Here is a 24,656-nt window from a genome sequence, read left to right on the forward strand (position 1 = left end):
GGAAAGCAACAAAAGATGATAGAAATGTGAAATCTGCACCAAATAAAAGTTTCATACCTATTCAGTGCAGTTCTATGTGGGCTCACGCACAGATTTTTTAGGGCTCCTTAGGTACCTATCCCGTATAGCCTCTACAGACTTGTCAGTGACTGATGGCCTACCAGAACGGGGTTTCTCCACCAAACTGCTGGTTTCCTTCAACTCCTTATCCCACCAAGTAATGTTATTCCTATGTGGTGGTGCTTCATTATAAACGCGCTGATATTCACGTTGCACTTTGGTCACGGATTCGAATTTAGTGAGCCACAGAACACACTGAACTTTCCTCTGTACCGTCCACATCTCGACTGGCATGGCCGTGGGCTGCTCCACTGTATACACGGTGTAACATCATCATCTGCACATGAGCACATGCTGCCACATCATCCTACAGAAACTGGGAGGGTTTTCCTTTTATTTGGTGCAGATTTCACATTTCTATCATCTTTTGTTGCTTTCCTGTGACCGGTCAAAAGTGCACCATGACTTTACGGACACACTGTATATAAATGAATACCCACATTCAGTTGACTAAGGTGTATCTCTTTTCCAGTTCTACACCTACAATATCCTTTTCTATTTTTATGGAAGGCCCCTACTTCCAGGACCACCACACACCCATCTACCCTGCTAGCCTTACCCTTATCTAGGGTCCAGTGAAGTCTTTGGAAGCAAGAACGGAAACAGCTGGGGTACAAGAGTAGAGGATGTTAAATCTAGGTACACTGAACCTAGTACTCAACTATCATCACTCCCTCATGCCACAGATAAACTACTCCCAGCCTGTCTCACCATGTCACATTGCTGCAGCCTTGCCTTGCTCCAGAGATAGCCTACCCCAAATACTCTGAGATAACAGAAACCTCAGAAGGTAGCCAAACAACAACCATTTGCATCTATGCACACAGAATCTTTTGCTACATAACTTAGGTTTAAAAAAGAGGAAACAAGAGGACAAGGTAGAGAGAAAAATCCTTTCTATGTTACTTCCTAAGCTTTGTTAAATTAAAAAAAAAAAACACTTCCCAAGTACCTCAAAAAAGTAGATTGCTTGTGGGGAAGGGGCTTTGAGACAGTATCTTATACCACAGTGTGTTGAAACAGACAAAAATCCTGGTCAGAAGCACTATATAATAGCTGTGCTGAATGAAAAAGTCACAGGTCACTCCTGGAAGCAGCAAAATGGCCAAAGGAAACAGGCCCCAGCTGCCCTCTTCCATCTCTACATTCTATGACAATGACTCACCTGCATTACAGACAAGGAAACGAGGGGGAAAAGGTTCTGAAAAGTTCAAATTGTATTCATAAGGTTTGAAGGGTAAAGCATTTGTTCTTGATTTATAAGAAAACAGTACAGGCCCTCCCTGGCCAATATACATGTCCAGTTTTAAAATTTGGTGATCTAGATTCCATGAACAGCTAGCAATAATGTGACAGAAAAAAAATAAGGTAGAATTTAAATTTAAAAAGGCTTAAAATCACAAAAATTGTGCACTGAAATGTACCAATGAAATAAACAGCTTTATACCTCAGTAAATGTAAATATTTTAATAGAGTATAACCATGTTCAATTTGTATTATTTATTTTTAAAAGATGAAATTATATACAAAAGGTTCTGAAAATATTTACATCCAAATGGTTAAGAATTATTTAAAGCTGTCCACAGAATAGTAACTCTCATTTACACAAAAAATGAAATTATCTTAAGAACTCATTTCCCAAAAATTATAGATAGAAGAAGTTTACTGTAGCCAATTTCACTTTGATTTTTAGAATAAATTGGCTCGATTCTAATAATTCAAAATGAATTTTAATATATTATAAAAAGTGGATAAAAGAAAAATAAAAACACAAGGTCAAACTAAGAAGACTTTAAAACAAATGTTTCAACAGAACAGATTAGTGGATTTATTCATAGAGCAATATTCTAGAGTCACTTTTTAAACTTTTGTATAAGCACCAAAAATAAGAAAAAGCACCAAAACATTTCAATATTATAAATTTTCTTAACACATTATCAAACTTTTCTCTTATTGATATTCCTAATTTTTCAGCAATATTTATTAAACACCAAGCCTATGCTAGGCATCTTTTCAGGTTCTGAGAATTTAATAGTGGGCCAACAGATAAAAATCACACCTCTTGGCCCTGGCCGGTTGGCTCAGTGGTAGAGCATTGGCCTGGCGTGCAGGAGTCCCAGGTTCGATTCCCGGCCAGGGCACACAGGAGAAGCGCCCATTTGCTTCTCCACCCCTCCCCCTCTCCTTCCTCTCTGTCTCTCTCTTCCCCTCCCGCAGCCAAGGCTCCATTGGAGCAAAGTTGGCCCGGGCTCTGAGGATGGCTCTATGGCCTCTGCCTCAGGTGCTGGAATGGCTCTGGTCGCAACAGAGCAATGCCCCAGATGGGCAGAGCATCGCCCTCTGGTGGGCATGCCGGGTGGATCCCAGTCAGGCACATGTGGGAGTCTGTCTGACTGCCTCCCCATTTCCAATTTCAGAAAAATACAAAAAAAGAATAAAAATAACATAGTATGTTAGATTGTGTTAATATCTCTAGAGAAAAAGAAAGAAGTAAAAGTGGGGAGTCTAGTAGGAGGGGTGGAATTCAGTATTATATCAGCTGGTCAGGAAAGGCCTTAATGACAAAATGGTATTTGAGTAGTGACCTAACAGAGTTAACCAAGGGCATTTCTTGAAAGGTGGGGTGTGAGATATGGTGAGATCAGGTAAATCCCTGTAGGAATTTTGACTTTCCCACTGAGCTTCACTGGAAATCATTGAGGCCTTTTAAGACTAGAAGAAGAACATGTGACTCATATTTGAAAAGATCAACTCTGCCTATGGCAATGAACGGTCAGAAGCACAAACTCAGTAGGCTCTGGCCAAATCCCAGGTGAGAAAGGCTTGCTAGTGATCTGGACCGGGATCAAAGGTAACAGTCGTAGAAGCAGTCTGATTTTGGACATACTGTGAAGGCAAGGCCAGCAAGATCTCTTTTAGAATTGAATGGGGGAAGGCAGAGCGTGAAAGAGAAATCAAAAAGACTCCAAGATGTAAAGGCAAACTCTTATTTATTTCAATAATTAACAAAATTTAATCTTCAATTAAAGTGAAGTATGTCAAATTGTGTCAATTTTCTGTATAAATGTGAAAATAAGCTTGTAAACTGTCATTTTTCATTGTTTGCAGTATTGTATATAGTTGATTCTAAGTTGAATGACATGATTCTCAAAAACTTGAGTTTCTTTCAAAGCCTGTCTGTCATTCTCTCCTGCCAAAGTCAAGTTATTATTTTCCATAAGCAGCTTCTCTGGATTTCTACTTACTTAAAATAAAAAAAAATCTTTTCAAGCTAAACAACACCTCAAGGCCTAAGTCTGCCTGGCCACTTTGCTAACATTGTAGCTCCCTTTCTAACCCGTTTTGATTGTGGTCTGTGTCTCGGCAGGAAAGCCCATTAGAGTCCACAACTCTTAACCACTGTTCTCACTCCTAGGAAGGCTCTGGAAGGGCAGCTCCCCTTAAGAGCTCCAATTTTACATCAGTATGACAGCTGAGCTGGATTATGAAAACTGGAACAAGGGGTGTGGACAGAGCTGAATGACAAAAGAAACTCCCCCAGGTCAGAGCACACCAAGGCTTTCTTGGAACCTATAAAAAGGCCCACTATAATAGGACTCCAAGGAAACTAATCAACAGGAGCACGTTCCCTGTTTTTCTTTTTAACTTTCTGTTAAAATACAACAATATACAAGAATGAGCACAGTGTGTTCTGCTTATTTTTCAAAACTTGAACCCATGTGTCTCTAACCGGTGGTGGCACAGTGGATAGCACATCGACCTAGGACACTGAGGAACCAGGTTCGAAACCCCGAGGTCACTGGTTTGAGCACAAGCTCATCCGGCTTGAGTGCAGGGTCTCCAGCTTGAGCGTGGAATCATAGACATGACCCCATGGTCGCTGGCTTGAGTCCAAAGGTCACTGGCTTGAAGCCCAAGGTTGCTGGTGTGAGCCCAATGTCACTGGCTTGAGCGAGGGGTCACTGGCTCAGTCAAGGTACGTATGAGAAGCAATGAACAACTGAAAAAAAGTGACACAAGTACTAGTTGATGGTTCTCATTTCTCTCCCTTCCTGTCTTTCTCAATGTCTTTCTCTCTCTCTCTCTCTCTCTCTCTCTCTCTAAAAATAAGGAAAATTTAAACCTATGTAAGGAGCACTCAGAACAAGAAACTGTTACCATAAACCCATACCCCTTCCTCAAGCCCTCTTCCAACTATTAAACACCATGTTAATCACTGACCTTACACCTAACACCAGACTAGTCTTGTCTATTTTTGAACTTTATATAAAATTTTTTTTTTTTAATTTTAGTGAGGAGGGGAGGCAGAGAGACAGACTCCCGCATGCACCCCAACCAAGATCCACACAGCAAGCCCACTATGAGGCAATGCTCTGCCCACCTGGGGCCACTGCTCCATTGAAAACAGAGCCATTTTTTTAGTGCCTGAGGCAGAGGCCATTGAGCCATCCTCAGCACCCGAAGCAAACCTACTGGGGCCATGGCCGCGGGAGGGGATGAGAAAGAAAATGAGAGAGAGAGAAGGGGAAGGGGGTAGAGTTGAAAAGCAGATGGGCACTTCTTCTGTGGGCCCTGACCAGGAATCCAACCTAGGATATCCACACACAGGGCGACACTCTACCACTGAGCCAACCAGCCAGGGCTAACTTCATAGAAATTTAATCATATACTATGTACTCAATTGAATCTGACTTTTAAAAGTCAAATTGTATTTGTGAGATGAAAACATACTGTTCCATTAAATTTTTGGTTCATTCTCATTGCCAAATAATATTCTATTTACTTCTTTTCCCATTCTCTGGTTGATGTGCATTCAAGTAGTTTATACTGTGAGACTATTAGAAATAGTGCTCCTAGGAACATTCTTGAACTTATCTTTTGTACATTTCTGTTGAGTGTACACACAGGAGTGGAACTGATGAGTTATAGGATTCAGGTAGATAACTCCAAACAATTTTTTAAATGGTTGTACCAATTTACATACCCAACAGTAGTATATGAAAGATGGGTTGATCTACATCCTCAGCAATACTTTGTATTTGGCTATTTGTCATTTTAGCCAGAATGATGTTTTTAGTGGTATCATATTATGGTATTAATTTGTACATCCTGATGGCTAAAGAAACATTTAAAAAACAAAACAAAAAAATCTGGACTTTTTTTTTTTTTTTAATTCACCATTTGGATACCTTCCTTTGTGAAGTGCCTTTTCAAGACTTTTGGAATGTCATTTTTATTTTTAATTGTAAGAGTATTTTATATTTCTGAATATAAATTTTGATGAGTTTCCCAAAATCTGTGGGTTGTCTATTTATTCTATTATTGGGACTTCTTGATAAATAAATTTTAAAATTTTAGTGAAGCCAAATGTTACCATCCTTTTAAAAGAATTAGTGTTCCTGGGTTTTGTTTTGTTTTGTTTTGTTTTAAGAAATCTTTGCCTGCACAAGATCATAGATACTCACCTATGCTTTCTCCTAAGAGCTTCATCATTTTTTTTCTTTGACAATTACAATTGGAATTCCATCTAGAGTTGACATTTCTGTGATACTTTCAATGGTAAATAAACCAGCATTGTTTATTAAAAAGACCCCCTTTTCCTCTCTGAATGCAATTTCACCTTTGTCCTGAATCAAACGACACAATAGTCTGTTTTTGGACTCTTAATTCTGTCCCATTGGTCTTTTTGTCTATCTTAACACCAATACAATGTTGTAATTACTATTGCCTTATAACACATTTTGACACTTGATAATTAGGTCCTCCAGCTTTATTCTTCAAAACTGCCTTAGCCTTATAACCGTTAACATAGTATGTGCTTCAGTTAGTTTGAATCTTCTTTATTTTCTCTGAATAATATTTTGTGATTTTTCTGCATAAAGTTCTTTTACATGCATCACATCGTCACCTAATAGAACTATACTACACTTTTATAGCAGTATTAAGTGCAGATTATTTTTATGTAACTAACCTAAGAAGCAGCCTGTAAAGCTATGAGAATGACAGTTTCTTAAAAATAATAAATATGGTCCTAATAAGTTGGCTCAGTGGTAGAGCATCACAGCCCATGTGGATGTCTTGGGCTCAATTTCTAGTCAGGGCACACAGGAGAAGTTACCATCTGCTTCTCCACCCCTCCCTCTTCTGTTTCTGTCTGTCGATCTCTCTCTCTCTCTTCCCTTCCCGCAGATGGCTCAATTGGTTCCAGTAAGTTGGGCCCAGGAGCTGAGGATGGCACCTTGATCTCCACCTTCAGGTGCTAAAAATAGCTCAGTTGCCAAGCAACCAAGCAAAAGCCCCAGATGGGCAGAGAATTACCCACAGGGGGCTTGCTGAGTGGCACCCAGTTGGGGCACATGCAGGAGTCTGTCTCTCTGCCTCCCCTTCTCTCACTTAATAAAAAGAAAAAGTAAATGTAAAATACCCTAAGGTCTTAGGACTCCTTTGCTATAGCAATAAATCAAGAAAAAAAAATATATGCAATGTTACCTAATAGTAGATAAAAACCACCATCACACAAACACAGAGCACTTAACCTTACTTATATACCAATATGGGAGTAGATGATATTGGTTATAGCCCAGGAAATGAGAACTAAACTGTGTCTTTGAGAGTAGACTATGGGAATCATATTAATAGTAAGCAACAAAATCAATCTAATCAGGCCAAAGTTGAAGAGGAAACTGAGATAGAAAACTATAAATCAAAGCAGCCAATTAACATAACATAACATTCAAACTGCAATCCATACTATTAAGGTTCTATAAAGAGTTAGCTTTGTTTTTATTAATAATCCCATCTCCATTTCTTTTGAAGAAGAAAATTTAACCAAACCATTTCTAACTATATTAAACCTAGCTTATTAAACCACAACCAATCAGAAGTTAAAAACACAGATGACCGCCCTGTGTCTATCTGCACTACCCATTACTCACAACTCAAATCAAGCTGGCCATGTGAAGGACAGTTTTCTAATATCCTCAACACTGAGAACTATGGAAGGAAAAAAAACCTAAGCAATTTATTTCTTTGAACATTTGACTTATGATATAGCATACATTTCTATCATGGTTTAAATTTTTAAAATTTTAAATGAGTTGAAAATGCTAACAAAGCTCAAAATTTCAGAAACAATACAAATTTGCCCAAGATATTAAGGGAATGACACTCAATCAATACTATATTTATACCTTGCAAACTGTGTCCACATCCCAAGGGAGTATAGTTCTCAGATCAATGATTTCACAAGACACTCCAAGCTTTTCTTGAGCCATGGAAGCCACCTCTCGGATCACATGAACCTGAAAAAAAGAGGAAAATATGTAGGGAATGGCTACAGAATTCAGGCCTAAAATATTAGCTGAGTTCTGACATCAGTAATAGAAGTAGCATTAAAGTCAGAGGAATTAATCTGCACCGAGAATTAAATAATTTGTTTTAGACATGAGGAACCTCATATTCCACCAAAATAATCAAATATAGATGTCTGAAAAACAGCTGGAGGAGGTTCCTAAAGAGAGTAAGAGGAGTCATTGCTCAAGAGACTGATTCCAAGATATCATCAAAGACATAAAGTCACAGGAGTAGGTGGGGTTTCTAGGAAACCAATGTAGAGGGATCAGTGAAAGGCAGGAAACATGGAACCCTGTAGATCAGTGGCCCCCAACCTTTTTTGGACCACAGACCGGTTTAATGTCAGAAAATATTTTCACGGACCAGCCTTTAGGGTGGGACGGATAAATGTATCACGTGACCTAGACAAGAGTCAAGAGTGAGTCTTAGACGGATGTAACAGAGGGAATCTGGTCATTTTTTAAAAATAAAACATCATTCAGACTTAAATATAAATAAAACAGAAATAATGTAAGTTATTTATTCTTTCTCTGCGGACTGGTACCAAATGGCCCACAGACCGGTCCCCGGGGGTTGGGGACCACAGCTGTAGATGACCAGCATTAAACAATGAAGAGGAGTTCACAAAAAAAAAGGAGAGAAGGAGAAAAAGGAAGAAGAAAGAAGAAGGAGAAGGAGGAGGAGGAGGAGGAGGAGGGAAAGAAAAGAAACAGGAAGAAATCAGGAGACTGTGTATTCCAAGCTAAAGAAAGGGCTTCCTGGAAAGAGGGATTAGTTTCGTACACCACAGCGAACTGGGATAGAATTGGACTTAACAGTGAGAAGGTTGGTGATGTTAGAAATAGTTTTAGTGAATTAGTGGTAACAAAGAACAAAATTCATAAGGTACAACATTATAAGGAAGTTAAGAAATTAAATACTGGTGGTAGAATTGTTCAAAGTTAGTAAGAAAAGAAAGGAGAAAGATATACTGGTATTTAAAAAAATGTTGGGTTAAAAATAAACTTTTTAGATAGTGAAGAGAAAACACACCTTTTTAATAAAAAGGACATGGAAAGAAGAAACTGAAGATGCAGGAGAGAGAAGAACCAACTGATGATCAGTCCTGGAGACAATAAGTGGAATATAATCTGAAAAATATTTGGAGAGGTGAGTATGACAGCCAGACACCTCTCCTTTGAAAACAAGGAAAACAGGAGAGGACTGAAAGAAGTATAGATGTAAAGGGAAAACAAGAAATGGGAGTTACTCTCTAATACTCTCTAACTTCCCCATTAAGAGAGGCGAAGACCCATGCTGAGAGTGGCGGGGATATGGATAAAAAGTTTTCCCACTGGAGATGAGAAACCATGAGGACTGTGGCTCTCGAAGCCAAAAATCAAATGAGAGAGGAGGCGGTTGTAATATTGTAAGTGATCTGCATTATCTTCTTTATACTACCACATTAAATTTTCTAAAACAAACAAGTATTTCCTTTACACAGAAAAAAGAACAATCAAGCACTTCGTTTAAAAGGTGATGTCTACGTCCAGAGACAGAGTTCTGAGCTTAAATGCTTGGAGAGAGAGCAATGTGACAAGCACCGGGGAAAGTGGAGGCAGATCAGTGGTCAGGTTTACTGGAAAAGAGAAAGGTACAGAATTCTGAGAGTGAACCGACCACTGGGCGGGGCCACATGATGAGCAAAGTGACCATGAGAGATAGCAGCAGATGAGGTGAAAAAGATAAGAGTATGTAAAATGCAGCAAGTAGTGGATAAACTATGCTCCAAAATAAAGTTTTTAATTAATATAGTTTTTAACATCACATTTTTTATGGCTTCACCATATGCATATATATTGTAATGAATAAATAAGGACCTGTCCTTCAGTAAAAAATCAGTACCAGATGTAGACATATGACCAAACAAGGCAAATTTGATATAAAGAAAGCATCATTTTCAATTCTTCATGTTATCAGATTAAAAGTAAGAGCACATGAACCTTACCGGTCGGTATAAATGTTACTGACCTGAGTGCCCCAGGCAACTAGAGTAACATCACTCCCTTCCTGTATGACTTCAGCCAGCGACAAGGGAACGTTGTACGGCTCTACAGGAACCTGTTCCACTGAATATAAAACAGGGAAAAGAATGAAAGGTTAATTATTTTCTTTCACGTGACATCTGTGCATAAAAGAACCTCACTGTGGCAAAGCTTTACTTATTCTTCCATAAATTCCAAGTTATTTATGACAGAAAAATCATCCAGTATACAGCTTCATGACATTACTACACAGATAAAAAAAAAATTCAATATAAATGTATGAAATGTATCAGCTATCCTGGAACAGAAAAAGAATGTTAGGTAAAAATTAAGACAATCAAGTGTAGGCTTTAGCCAATAATAATGTATCAAAATGTACCATACCATACGGATGTTAATATGTTACTAACAGAAGAAAGGGGGTGTTGGGGTATATGGAAATTCTCTGTACTACCTTTATTTTTATTTATTTTTATTTACTTTTTGTAAAGCTAAAAATGTTCTGAACAATAAAGTTAAGGGAACTGTTAATATATCCACTAAAACTTGATTGGACTGAATTAAGTTCCCAGACAAGAATGTCTATCAAGGAAAATATTTATAAAGGTTTAGGGGAAAAAAATTAATAACATCGTAGGGCCAAATTTTTTAGCATATTTTATTTTTGTACTTTGCATCTATGAATACTTTAGTAACCACAGCAGCTGACAACACTTTAATTTTCAAAGGTGAATCCTGTAAAACTCAGAGAGAAACTATCAGCTCCACCAGGCCAGAATGATGAACAGCCACCAGTATTCCAGAGAAAACGATTTCGTGATTTCTCTGCGCAGCCAAGTACAAACAATATAGATTTGACTGAATTCAAGAGAAAATCATAAGACAAATTATTAAATGAAATTGAGTAGGAAGGTGATAGATTAACCCATTATACTGGGAGGCCTTCTTGAATTCCTATGTGAGAACATTACAATGGAATTGGAGGGGGTGGGAGGAGAATGTTCCCTTTTGTTCATTTTCCCCATGGTTATATTATCATTGCTACATAATTATTTGAATTATTTTTAATTCAAAGAGTAAAATAAAAGGCTTCCTCTGCTCCCCAGCCAGCCCTTACAAATCCAATGGCCAAAAGTAATCAATGCTAACAGTTTCCAGGGTATCTGCAGCGGCCAGCTCTTTCTTTGTGGCACCCTGGTTTCTCAGGCCTATTCCTACAACTGGGAAATGCCCCACCTTATAAGGCAGGGCCCTTTCTCTACTACAGGAGTGAGGTCCATGTATTCATCTGCCCAGCTTCCCTGGCAGCTACAGCACAAAACACAGGCTCTGCCTAGCTATCAAATACACCCATGCAAGACTCGGAATTGAAACTGATGACACACAAGAGCAGCAAGTGTCTAGAATTTATTCAAGAGTACTGGTAACAGTGGGGGCAGATCTGGTATCCACCTCAGAAGTATTAATGCTTCAGACTGCAGTTCCATGTCCTCTGAAAATTGCTGGGGAGCATCTGCAGAACCAGTTATGCAGTGGAATTTTGGGTATTGCTTCTCAATGGACACACAGCCTCTAAGCCAGGTTCTCAGACACTCCAGAGATCCCCAGGCTATTTATTATCCTTCAATAAATCCCTTTGGCTTATATTGCTTCATCAGATCTGCTTCAAAATTAAAAATCCTGATGTAGTATCTTTTCAGATGTGTACAGTATACAAATATACAAATATAAAGACACATGTAAATTATTTTTCTTTTCACAGAATCACATTCATTGTACATGCTGCTAAGAACACTTCTAGACTAACTGGTGTTGACACAGTGGATCGAGTGTCTACGTGGAATGCTGAGGAGCCAGATTTGAAATCCCAAAGCTTAAACACAGGCTCATCAGGTTGAGTGTTGGGTCACCGGCTTGAGCATGGGATCACAGACATGATTCCCATGGTTGCTGGCTTGAAGCCTAAAGTAGCTGGAGTAAGCAAGGGATCACTGGCTTGCCCCAGCCAAGGAATGTATGTGAAGCAATCGATGAATAACTAAAAGTAACACAACTACTAGTGGATGCTTCTCATCTCTCTCCCTGTCTCTGTTAAAAAAAACAACAACAAAAAAACCTCACCCTTCTACAATCTCCCTATTTAGCTATATTTCTTGGTCATCTTTTTAGGTCAAAAATAGAGCTTTTTAAAAAAAATCATATTTATAAGTAAAAACTATCAAATTCAATGATGCTGTTATCAGTGATGTGCTAGAAATTTTTATTCCTTGTATATTTGTATATTTTTAATTTTTAAATTGATTTTTAGAGAGACCACCATTCAGAGTCCTTCTTTCCTGCTTTGCACATCAGTTGCCAGCTGGTAATCAGCAAATCCCTGGAACACAACTCTATGGCTGACACACCAAAAAAAAATAGATTGGCTCCTTGGCCCACCTCTGTTGAAAAGTTGCCAATGAAAAAACAATGTTGCCAATTAGAGACTGCTTCAAAGTATTAAACTACCCAGAATAGTAAGACCTCATTACTTTATCAATTAATTAAAGAACAACATGGCCAACAAAGCTTAATTCTCCATCAAAAAATATCATTCAGAGAATTATATTCAAGTGTTCTATAAAAAAAAAACAAAACCCACCAAAATCTCCTAAGATTTGCATAAATTTAATCCTGAGAGAAGAGTAAGAATTTTATGTTTATTTTCTTAAACTCCACAAACTGGTAACCTAGAGAGCAAGCTATAACTCACAGGTAACTTTTAGTTACATCAATATGAAAGATATTTTGTCTTACAGAAGTTCATTTCAAATGAGCATTCTTGGATGTCTATCCTACAGCTATGTCCTTTTGAAAGAAAGCAGTTAGAGGACTTAAGAGTATGAAACTTCAGGAACTGAGAAGCCCCTAAACAGTCATGTTACAGATTCTGTTTTCACAGTAGTAGGACTGAGACCACTCCTTTTTTCCACATGCTGATTCTATTTTAATCCATGTACAAATGATTAAGTAGCCCACAAAGAAATCCTTCAGCATCATGTATGTCAACAAAAATGTAACTGAAAAATGAGTCTTTCCGGGGCCAAAATGAAAAAGATGCCACTTTTGGTTCAACTATCAGAAAAGGTCATTTTTAATGTATATTATAAGTCCCACCTATATGCTTCCTTTGTAATGCCAAAGGCACTTATATTTATATTATATATACACTTACAGACTCATGACATGAATTACTTCATGCTAGGTTCCGTTTTATTTCCCATCTTCCTCCTTTTGCCTTTTAATTTTCTAAGTAGTTGTATTGTTTTTGACATCTTAAACACACTTTTAAAATAAGACAGAGTGTAAAAATATATATACTATTGCCCAGCCAGATAACTCAGTTGGTTAGAGCATCATCCTGACGCACAGAGGTTTCTGGTTCAATCCCTGGTCAGGGCATAAACAAGAACAGATCAATGTTTCTGTTTCTCTCTCACTCACTCTCTCTCACAAAATCAGTCAAGTAAAATATATATACTATTATATACACTTACTTAATAGTTATTACATAACACATATATACAGACATCGTGTAAGATGCTAGACTATGAAGTTGAAAGGCAGTCAGTCCCTGTCCTTGACAACACACACTCAACGGAAGTACAACGATGGAAAGAGATGATCAGAAAACAAAGAAAAACATGACATACCAATGGGGACGCACAGCTCTAGGAATACAGAGTAAAGCAACAACCTGCTTTAAAGGATCTAGGATCCTTCACCACCAAGGAAGGTAGAAGTGATAGGGGTCTCAGACATAAAGAGAAAAATAAAAAAGATATTCCATTTAGAAACAAAAGGTGTATACAAAGACACAGAGATGTAAAACTGTGTATGTGTATGTAAACATATACAAACACATGTAAACACAGATTTACATGATGTTTTAAGGTGAATACTGAAACCTTTAAATTATACTCCCAAGTTCCTACAAAGAATGTACCAATTCCTTATGATTTCATATATTATAACTCATGTAGAAAGCATCTGCAAAACAACAACTCATTCTTAATGACACAAGTTCCCCAGTGGGGCGCAATCTGACCATTACAGGGATTCTATGCTTCATTTCTCTGCTCAGGCACTAATCTACCATAATGCTAGTTTCCTCACAAATGTGAAACTTAATAGGGCTTTATTTATGTTGCAGTGAAAAAACATAAATGTTCTCTTTAAAAAGAAAAAGTGTATTTCTAAAATATACATTACATCATCCTGCCTGATTACTAACCGCATAGTCAGTCTCCATACCTGAGAAAGCCTATTTTCTCTGTCAGAATTTACAGAGTAACGATAGCGGGGTGGGCAAATCCACCCAACCAGGGCCCAGTCCTGGCTCTATCTCTGTATCTCTGTATCTGATTAATTTGGTGATCTCTGACAAAGCATTATGTTGCTTTTATGCCCTAGGATCCCACCTGTAAGCTGTAGAAAGCAGCATGTGCCCATCTGCTACACCATAGGGACAGAATAAGAACATATTAAGTTAATCACTGTAGACACCCTTCTATTGTAGTTCTTAGAAGACTAGCTTTATTATTTAAAATATAGGAGATATTTCAAAATGAATATGAAGCGATAAAATATCCCCTAATTTTTGTGAGCAGTATAATTCAATGATATAGTCATTAAGACTATAAAAGAAAGTTTTTATTCTAGGAAGTTATGCTGAACAGTTATTCTAACTCCTATTACCATTTGCTGAGTAAAACTTATATCTCTATATTACAGTTGTTATTTGTCTGAATAATCTTTCAGAATTGAGGTTATTAATCATGGTCATAATTTTTTGATAATTCTCACTTCTATACCAACAATTACTTCCAACACTGATGCTAAAAAGTACACTGAGAAAAATTTTTTCTAGTAATTACTTCTAAATTATTCCTCAAATTACCCTGTTTTCAATCTTCCCCTCACCTCTTCACCTCAAATTTCTGAAAATTTAAAGATTAACCCCTTAATATTAGAAAAACTGCATCAAAATACTGTTAACAATATTATATTTATTTATTTGTCTATAAAACCTGTTCTTGTTATAGTTGTTATATTAATATAATATTGCTGTCTAATCAGAAGACAAGATTAACTTTCCATCAATAAGAATAATGAACTGCTAAGCTGTGATACTATTTACCCCATGGTAGTTACTGGGGGTGTGCATGGACAGCATAAATTGGTATGTTAAGTCTCAATATCATGAGGGAGAGTAAACCAGAGAGGTCTCCTGGGACTGACAGTGGCTGAGGCACGATAATAACTTTCATGCCATAAGCATGAAGAATTACGCATTATGACAGGAAATAAGTTAATAAAATTCACTTCATCAAAAAATCAAAGAAGAAAATCACACAATCATCTCACCTAATGCCTAAAAATAATTTGATAAAATTCAACACTTAGGGAGAAGTGAGAGGAAGGAACTTCTGACCAAGTTAAAAATAAAGAGAAATTTCCTTAATTTGATATAGACTACTGACCAAGGTCCAAAGTAAAAAAAGATGAGACATTCCTAACAAAGGAAAAAATCTGAAATGTCTCACCAATTCTTGGGAAAATAAATATAACTATGATTAGCTATAGCAGAGGTCTCAAACTCGCGGCCCGCGGGCCGCATGCGGCCCGCCGAACAATTTTGTGCAGCCCGCAGACTAATCCACGAACTACAGTTTCTGGTCGTTTTGTGACACTGAAAAGTGTTGCATAACAGTTGCCTTTTGTAGACCTAGTGCGGCCCGCCAAATGGCTGTGATCTTGCTCTGCGGCCCACATGCTGAGTTGAGTTTGAGACCCCTGCAGAGGGTAAGGTTTTCTACCTAGATAATTAACTGAAATATTATTAAAGAATTATATAAGCTCTCCAAATGCAACATTAACATCAAAATTAAAAGCTTTTCTGTATACTGCTATAACCAATTAGAAAACTGTAATAAAAATACTATCCATATAGCAAAAAATCACGAAACATCTAGTAATAACCTTAACAACAATGTGTCAAACTAATAGAAATACCCACACAACTGACTCATGAACAGAAAAGGAATTTGAATAAATGAAGACAACTATGATCTTGGAAATGAAGAATCATTACAATTAAGATGAAAAATAGGAGAAAATAACTTTTTAAACTGTATGTTTGTGTGTGTGTATATTTATATTCATATTACAAATAGGTTAAACGTTGCTCTCAATGACAACCAGTGCAGGGCATAGATATAATGATGACATTTTCCAGAAGGTAACATTAAATTGTTGAGATCCAGTTGTTTCAAGGTGGACTTCTATTAAATATACTAGCAAAAAATTTTATAACAGAATACAGAAAATGTTTGAAAAATACAAGAATAAGCAAAATTCTAATACACAAGAGAATAAAAATGCAAGACTTTTAAGCTTCGTTTTCCCAAGTGAAATGTCCTACAAACATTTCTAGCTTTCATTTTTAGCTTGCAGGCTATTAATGGTTATATACTAAGTCTTGTCTGTGCATAGTAACTGCATCAGTAATACCCTAGCCTTTCAGTTTTTCACTAGCTGCCATCAATGGTTTATTGTGCAGGGCTTAATCAAATAGGAAACAAGAATGAAAGAAATAAAGGTTTTACACTTTTACTGTAAGAAAACAGAGGTTTTGCCTGACTAGGTGGTGGCACAATGGATAGAGCTTCGGCCTGGGACACTAGAACACTGAGGTCTGAAACCCCGAGGTCACTGGCTTGACTGTGGACTCATCTGGCTTGAGCACAGGCTCACCAGCTTGAGTGCGGGGCCTCCAGCTTGAGCCTGGAATCACAGACATGACCCCACGGTTACTAGCTTGAGCTCAAAGGTCACTGGCTTGAGCAAGGGGTCACTGACTTGGCTGGAGCTCCTCAGTCAAGGCACATATGAGAAAGCAATCAATAAACAACTAAGATGCCACAACTATGAGTTGATGCTTCTCATTTCTCTCCCCTTCCTTTCTCTCTCTCTAAAAAAAAAAAAAAAAAAAAGAGAGAGAGAGAGAGAAACAGAGGCTTATAATTTTCTTCTGTTTACTTCAACATAGTTTAGAATAGGCAGAATTTAGAAGCATAAATTATGGTACACCCTTCAAAATTTTATGAGCTAAAAATCAGATAAATCTTTGTAAAATGACATTAAAATACAAATATTGATCAACTTACGACCCATGCAACTTACGACCATTCGACCTTACGACCACAATCGCTAGCCACAACTGCTCCGCATCTGGCAGAGCAAGCATGGCCCAGCTGAGTGTACGACAGTGCGGGCCAGCTTCCAGCAGCACTACCATCTCCGCGTGCACCATTTCAACTGTTATCCCAGACTCGGTACAGCAATTTGTGTTTTGTGTCTTGGATATTTTTCATCAAACCCCTCCCAAGATGTCTACCAAGAGGAAATTGTCTTTGCAAATATTAGACCAGTTATACTGGTAATGCAGTGTAATGCAGTGAATGTAAAAATAAGAAACAAAATGGTGTAGAGACGATACAAATGGCATAAAATGAACAAAGAAAATTATGATATATAATAATGAAAGAAAATTATGATAAAATATGACTTAAAGATTTTTATAAAATCATTTCACAGTACTGTACATATAGCCTACTCAACTTACGACCAAATCGTGTTACAACCAGTCTGTCGGAACTAGTCGTGGTCGTAAGTCAAGCACTAGCTGTATATCCAAAATAAACTGGTAAGAAAAGTTACAAAATAATGTTGATAGTACTTTATATAACTCAGTTTATATGCAAATGTATTCTATACATTCACTTACATGTATCAATGCAAATATATAAAAAGGGCTCTGAGGAAAGCAGTTGAATAGAGCAAAGAAACTTGATCACTTTTCACTTTATAGTTCTATGATCCTTGAACTTTTTACAAATAGTGCATATTAAATCTTATTAAAAACATTAAATTTTATTAAAAACAAAAAATAAATCACTCTTTTTCATGTAGTGTAAGATTGGTCATTGAGAATATGTCCAGTTAAATTAGGACAATGATCAAAAACAGAAATCTGTCTAATGTCCAAAGTTAGTCTGAAAGTGAATGTAAATAATATAAAGAATATGCCACAGCACAAAAAATTCCACTGGGTCATATTCCACAAATATGTATTTCAGTTTATTATTAGGTCAATACAGATGATACATAAACAAATTCAAAGGTAATTCTGCCTTTCACGTTGACTGAAAATCTTTTGATTCTCCTCGCTACTCCTACTAGATCAGGCCTTCTCATCTCAAAATAGACTATTATGCTATTTTGAGATTAAGAATAATTAAGAATAGATCTATGAGAGAGCCAGAACGAAACCTGAACTGCCCTGCTGAGCTCCGCCTAAATTGCTGTCCTAAACATCAGCTATATAAAAAAGTTGTTGATTTAAGCCAGTTAATTTTAGGGGTGCCTTGTTAACTTGCTGATAGAACGTGACTTTTATAGTAAGAAAAATAAATGTTTTTAATAAAACAATATAAGGCATTTTTAACTTCTAATAATAACAGTTTACCCCAAAATATTAAAATACTTTATTTTCAGGTACATCTTTTGAATTGAAAAAAAAATTAAATCAGCTCAATAGTGCAATGGAACTACTTTATGATTAAGGATGCAACTCACATTTAGCAAACCTTACATATATGGATAAAATAACTGGTATGTGACTAGATCTGTTTTAATTACATAGCAAAGCCTAGTAACAGAACTAACTCATCCCTGGAAAAAACAATCACATCAACGACCACAGAACTAAGAACTTCCTCTGTGCAGATCATAAACTCAGTGCCTTTGTATCTGTTCATTCATCTATTTCATCTTTAAATCAACTTGATAAGCTAGGTAGTGCCATTGTCCTCATTGTACAGGTGAGAAAACTGAAATACAGAAAGGTTACATTGCTTGCCAAAGTCAGCCAGATAGTAACTAGTAAAAGCAGTAATTCAAACTCTGGTGGTCAGGATCCAGAATCCACGTTCTTAACCACTTTATTAGATGGAAGGCAAAAGGGATGCCTACAGGATAAAGAGCCGATTGCCTACCTAATGTGTCCAAACATAATGAAAATAGTCAATATTAAGGAGATTAGGAACCATGTTAGTAATAGAAACATGTAGTCTACGGCCATACCACCCTGAACGCGCCCGATCTCGTCTGATCTCGGAAGCTAACTAAGCAGGGTCGGGCCTGGTTAGTACTTGGATGGGAGAAACATGTAAAATTAAGCAAATAAAAACAGAGAAAAAAGCATTGTATTCAGAGAAAACCATTGCATACCAAAGAGGAAAAGAAAGAATGCTTTATTACTTTTATTTTTGGTTTGGTTCTAAATCATACTGATATTGTTAACAGCAATGTAAACACTAAAGAATGATCTGATCAATAATTATACTATACCTCTACAAAGACACTGGAGAAATTTTGAATATGTTGAGGGACGGTTGGAGGCTGCTGGGGAAATGATGGGATAAAATAAATTCTAGCAGGAAGTTAAAATAATGATGAAAATGTTAAAAAACAGTTGAAACATATTATTTACAAATAAGATAGTAAGTTATCAGAAAAAACTACTAAAAGAGTTGAAAAAATTGCTTGTGAGGAGAGAAGCATCAACTTAGTGAAAGTTAAGGTAAAAAACTGCTTTTTTTTGTTACAAGATACATTATTTGGCTGTTTAAAATTTGTGTGTTATTTCAATTTAAAAACTAATTAAAAATCTAACAAATAAATTAAATTCTCTCATTACTAGACCAAACAATTCTTGTCAGTGAGTGTACCTAGTATTAAATATACTAGCCTGCATAAAAATAATCTGTTTAATGATGCCAATCAAAACAAATTTAAAATGTGTAATACTAATTCCTCTCTTTTGTGTACACTGATATTGGGCAAAAATATCTTCAAAGTCTTCTACCATTCAAAACTACTTAAAATAATTTTCTTCTCTTCATAATGTATAGATTCATGCATAACCAGTGTATCTGCTTAAAAAAAGAAAAGTTCTCAGTATCATTATAACCTATTTTTGAGTGAAAGGATAATTTAAATCCTGGAAATAAAGTAGCACAAGGCTTTCAGTCTTATTTTTTTCTCACTAAAATAACCATAGATAAAAACTGTATTTACTTTGATATCACTAATGTCAATCATTCAATTAAATAAAATCAAAAAGTTCAAGACATACAGGAACAGCTTCTCCACAAGATGGTCTATATCTGATAATGACTCACTGACTCGTCCTTTCTGAATCATAACTATTCTGTACATGGTTAATACCGTCTAGGTTACTCTTCTTTACTAAATATCCTTCTGCCATTTTAAAGTTTATTTATATTTAAGTGTCATGATTATAAATAATCCAGCAATACTAGTTATATTCCTTCCAAATTTAGAAGACAAATTTTATACAGGTTAAATATTCAAAATAAGTAGAAAGAAAATTGCTGCATAAAGAATGTATTATCTATTTTTACTTTCATATTTGTAATTTACAAAGTTAATGGCTGAACTAAAAGAAGCTATTTCTGTTGTGTTGTAGACCAGCCATGTGAAGAGTCACCACAACACAGATGTTTGAACACAGAACAGTATATGAAGACCAGGTCCATAAATGAAGGGGTCAGAGACATCAAGAACAACTGTGACAGAACCAATACTGTGCATTCACCGAACAGTTTAATCCCTTCCCCAAAATGAGGAAGACTACATTTCTTAGCTACCTTTGTCTCTACTTGGGAACATGTGACTAGGTCCCTTCAAAGCAGCATAGAGCAGAAGTTCTGAAACACCTACAGACTTGTGGCGCAGTTTTTATAACTTTCAAAGAAGCAACTAATCCTATGCCACTGAAGAAATTAATGCAGTATATATTCAAACCTTGGACTACACACTACAATATAAGGAATACACTGCCTTAATAAAGATCTATTGATATTATATATTTCTATTCAATTAAAAAGTAGATAATTTTAATTATGAGAGAATAAAATAGCATATGTCTTGGCACGAAACTAGAACATGGGAAGAATCTGCTTCATTTATGTCCTCCTTTCAATAATGTTTAAAGAGGATGTAAAATAGGATAATGTTAGAAAGATAGCAGCCTTGGTCAGAACATATTCATTCAAACCTAACTCCATCGCCTATTTCTCTGTGAGCAAGCTTCTCAAACTCTCTGAACTTCAGTTTCAGAATACCATCACCTCAAAAGGCTTTTGTGAAGATTAAATGGAACCATCTGCACCATAAATGCCCAATATCTGGGTTTGAAAACTGGCTTTCAGCAAGCTAACTTCCCTAATGCTCAGGTTCCTATGACAGTGACAAATTTTTCTGAAAAGGTTGCTATAAGGATTAAATGAAATACGTCTACACAATGTAGCACAATGTCTAGCACATAAGTGTTCAAAAAGTGCTTAAAGATGAGGCAGATCCTCACATGGATTATCTCAATCCCTTCAACAACCTCCTGAGTACTACCACTCATAACAGATGGATTCCTACTGCAGCTATTAAGACAAACATAGCTTTTGTATTATGTTTATGAAAGGCTGCAGTTTATTGTGCTAATCAAACTGGGGATATTTGGATCTTAAAAGAAAAGCATCTTTTCTCTGACCAAGATGATGTATTATATCAGTCAAGATTATTATATTAGTACAGTCTACAGGGGACTGAAAATCCTATAATGTGATTAATAAGTTCTCCCCAGATCCTTTCATTTATCAAAGGAAAATTAAAGGAATAAAAGTAACACAAGGAGCTTTAAGGACTAACCTAATGGAATGGTGAGGATTTTCTCTTTTGATTTCTATTCGTCTCCCTCCTTCTCATCTCCAGTGAATGTATCTGCTTGGCCTCACAGACTTCTACTAGAGACTCTTACTCACTAAGATACAGGGAACTTGACCCAGTCTCACATCATCCCAGGCAAACAACACATAGAAAGTACACCTGTATGTCCACATACAAAATTCCAGCAAGAGGTCACATAGCTGGGCTCTTGAGTCACATGTCAAGCATCTGATGAGGTCAAAGAGGTCAGAAGGGATGACTAAAAGTCCCTTAAAAACCACATGGCGCCTGACCAGGCAGTGACGCAGTGGATAGAGCATCAGATTGGGATGCAGAAGACCCAGGTTCGAGACCCCTAGGTCGCTAGCTTGAGCGCAGGCTCATCTGGTTTGAGCAAAAGCTCACCAGCTTGGCCCTAAGGTCGCTGGCTCGAGCAAGGGGTTACTCAGTCTGCTGAAGGCCTGTGGTCAAGGCACATATGAGAAAGCAATCAATGAACACCTAAGGTGTCACAACGAAAAACTGATGATTGATGCTTCTTATCTCTCCATTCCTGTCTGTCTGTCCCTGTCTATCCCTCTCTCTGACTCTCTCTCTCTCTGTCTCTGTAAAGGGAAAAAAAAAAGCCACATGGCATGGGTTAAGAGTAGTGGCCTTGGGAAGAATATGTCTTACAAGAAAAATAATGGACCAACAGATGCTAAAAGATTATCTAATAAGAGACCTGTACACTATAACTACAAGCTAAAGCTTTGATTAACTATAACTGTATCAATCTGGAACAGGATTTAGTGATATAAATTACATAGATATAAATAAAAATTATAAATTAAAGGGAATTCTTTGAGTTAGCAAGTTAACTTTTATAGATGTCTTATACTTTACCTTCCAAGGAAGTCTTTATTTAGTACCCTTTAAATACTTTGTTTCAGGAATTACTGGTTTGTATAAAAGCTACTCTAGATTTGGAAAAATCATATTTTACCTTAATGATGTTGCAGGAGGGAAAAGCAGGTAATAGTTAATGCAAAGTAATAGTTGATGAGTAATAATTGATGTTTTCCTAAAATATTTCCTACTCCATCAATCTAATTCTGATGGAGCAGAGTGGGAAAAAAATATGCAGAGAATTACTTTCTTGTCAAAAAAATTCTGTTAATGAACACTAATAAAAATGCACTCATCTCTGTTCCTTAAATATATTTACTCATTCCCGTCACACTCAACAGCTCATATTTTCCTCTCTTTATTTCTCTGGATTATATTCTGATCATTTCTTCAGCCATGTCTTCCAGTTTGCTAATTCTGCCTTTATCTGTTCATAATTTCTAATTAAACTAGCAGAGATTTATTTCCCTTTCAATTATATTTTTCTTTTATAGAATTTTCATTCTGTTCTTTAAATTTGCTTGCCTCCTGCTTGGATCCTCAAATGTTTCTTTTATTTTCATATAAAACCTACTTTTTTGTATTCTCTGTATCAGTGGTCCCCAACCCTCGGGCCACAGACCAGTACCAGTCCGTGGGCCATTTGGTACCAGTCCGCAGAGAAAGAATAAATAACTTATCTTGACGCTTGTCTCAGTCACGTGATACATTTATCTGTCCCACCCTAAAGGCTGGTCCATGAAAATATTTTCTGACATTAAACCAGTCCATGGCCCCAAAAAAGTTGGGGACCACTGCTCTATATGACAGTTCTAATATCTGAAGTCTTAGTGGGCCTGCATCTGTCTTTTCTTTTTCCTGCAGAGAAAGACTACTTTTTTTGGACTTTTTCTATGAGACTACTTTGAAATGACACCAGAGAAGATTTTGTTTCCTTCTGACAGTTCTCATGGGGTGCCACCAACCCAGAAGCATTTGACATTAAATTATTAACCTAAAAGTTTCCAGACCACACTACAAGCACATATTTAAATCATAGTCCTAGGCAAGGGTCAACTTGTGATAAAAATTCTTTTCTCTTCACCAGCATAGAGTCAAGGCAGGTGATCATCCTCCCTCCCTCTACCCCTGCATCTCATATAGTAAATGTGGTCTGTGGGGTCCCGGCCTTATGCAAGGGTTGGCTCCAGGCAGATTTTCTACCTAAAGTGAGCACTAGACCTTATCTCCTGTTGCCAGTGCCCCATAATGTCATCAGAACAGAATCTCAGTGTCTCCAGGACCCGGCAAACACCTACAGAGAGACTCTGACATTCACTTATCTCCCAGGATTCTGACCTTCACATTTCAGAATTCCAGACTCCTAAACTACACGTCAGGTCAGTATACATTTAGAATACACACACATACACACACATGCACACACACACACAATTTATTTCAGGGTATCTAATCTATCATTCTCCCATTACTATCAGACACGGAAATCTTATTCTATACTTAGTCTGACACCTTCCTCTTCTTTCCCCACTTTAAATTCATTTAGACAGTATTACATATAATCTAAGGAATTTCTAACCCATCTCCCTCTGCTAATTTCTCCTCACCATTTCTTAGACAGGCTGTTAAAGCCTCCTAGCTCAGTCTTAATGACCAGTCTTTTCATCACACTAAAATTTGGAGGCAGTGAGACAAAGACATCAGTTCCAGGCTGTCCTTTGGGTTTCAATCCATCCGAGCAGGTCCTAGTTTGTCCTTGCTCTTCCCTACTTCATGTTCATCTTCCCTTCCTGACAGTCTACTTGCTCTAGACTTCAGAATACAGCACCAAACACAGAAGCAGAAACTTTTCATAGACTATTCTGCTTCTCCAAATGTATACTTTTAGGTGTGATGCCTGTAATACATTCCTTATTATGCAGTGTAATCCATCAAACGGATATAGCTTATTTTATTCAACTGACCAACATCCCCTAGTGATGGATTAAATGGTGCTGCAATGGACAGTAACATTTTTTTTTAAGACCTTTATCAGTTTATCTCTGAAACAGATTCTTAGAAGTAGACTCTGGGTCAAGGGTAAATAATATTTCTAAGACTTCTATTCCCTCCTTAAAACTTATGACTCCTTCTGGAGACCATGCAAGCAGCTCTGGCAGTCATAGAGTGGCAGTTGTCATATCCACCTCCTATCACTGTGCAATAATAAATTTTCAGTTGGGCACTAAGCGAAAAACTGCTTTTCTCAGTGGTCCTGTAATTAAATTCTGACCTGTAGGATGTGAGTAGATTCAAACGGTACAATTTATAAACTACTCTTTAAAGAGAAGAGTTCCTGTCCCCTTATCCCTTTCCCTCTCCCCCCTTCCTGGTGGCTGGAATGTTTATGTGATGATGGAAACAGAGCAGCCATCTGGGTCCAGG

General features: G+C 37.0%; 1 protein-coding gene across 1 annotated transcript in view; it reads right to left on the bottom strand.

The window, feature by feature from the left end:
* BCKDHB (branched chain keto acid dehydrogenase E1 subunit beta) overlaps positions 1 to 24,656 on the bottom strand; it is a 213,449-nt gene that overhangs the window by 131,797 nt on the left and 56,996 nt on the right. The window contains exons 7-8 of the mRNA XM_066358974.1: positions 9,484 to 9,581; positions 7,311 to 7,421 (exon numbers count right to left, since the gene is read on the bottom strand). Of these exons, the coding sequence (XP_066215071.1) occupies positions 7,311 to 7,421; positions 9,484 to 9,581 (209 nt within the window). The remainder of the gene's footprint in view (positions 1 to 7,310; positions 7,422 to 9,483; positions 9,582 to 24,656) is intronic.

Source organism: Saccopteryx leptura, chromosome 1, assembly GCF_036850995.1.
Source record: "Saccopteryx leptura isolate mSacLep1 chromosome 1, mSacLep1_pri_phased_curated, whole genome shotgun sequence".
Classification (NCBI taxonomy): domain Eukaryota; kingdom Metazoa; phylum Chordata; class Mammalia; order Chiroptera; family Emballonuridae; genus Saccopteryx; species Saccopteryx leptura.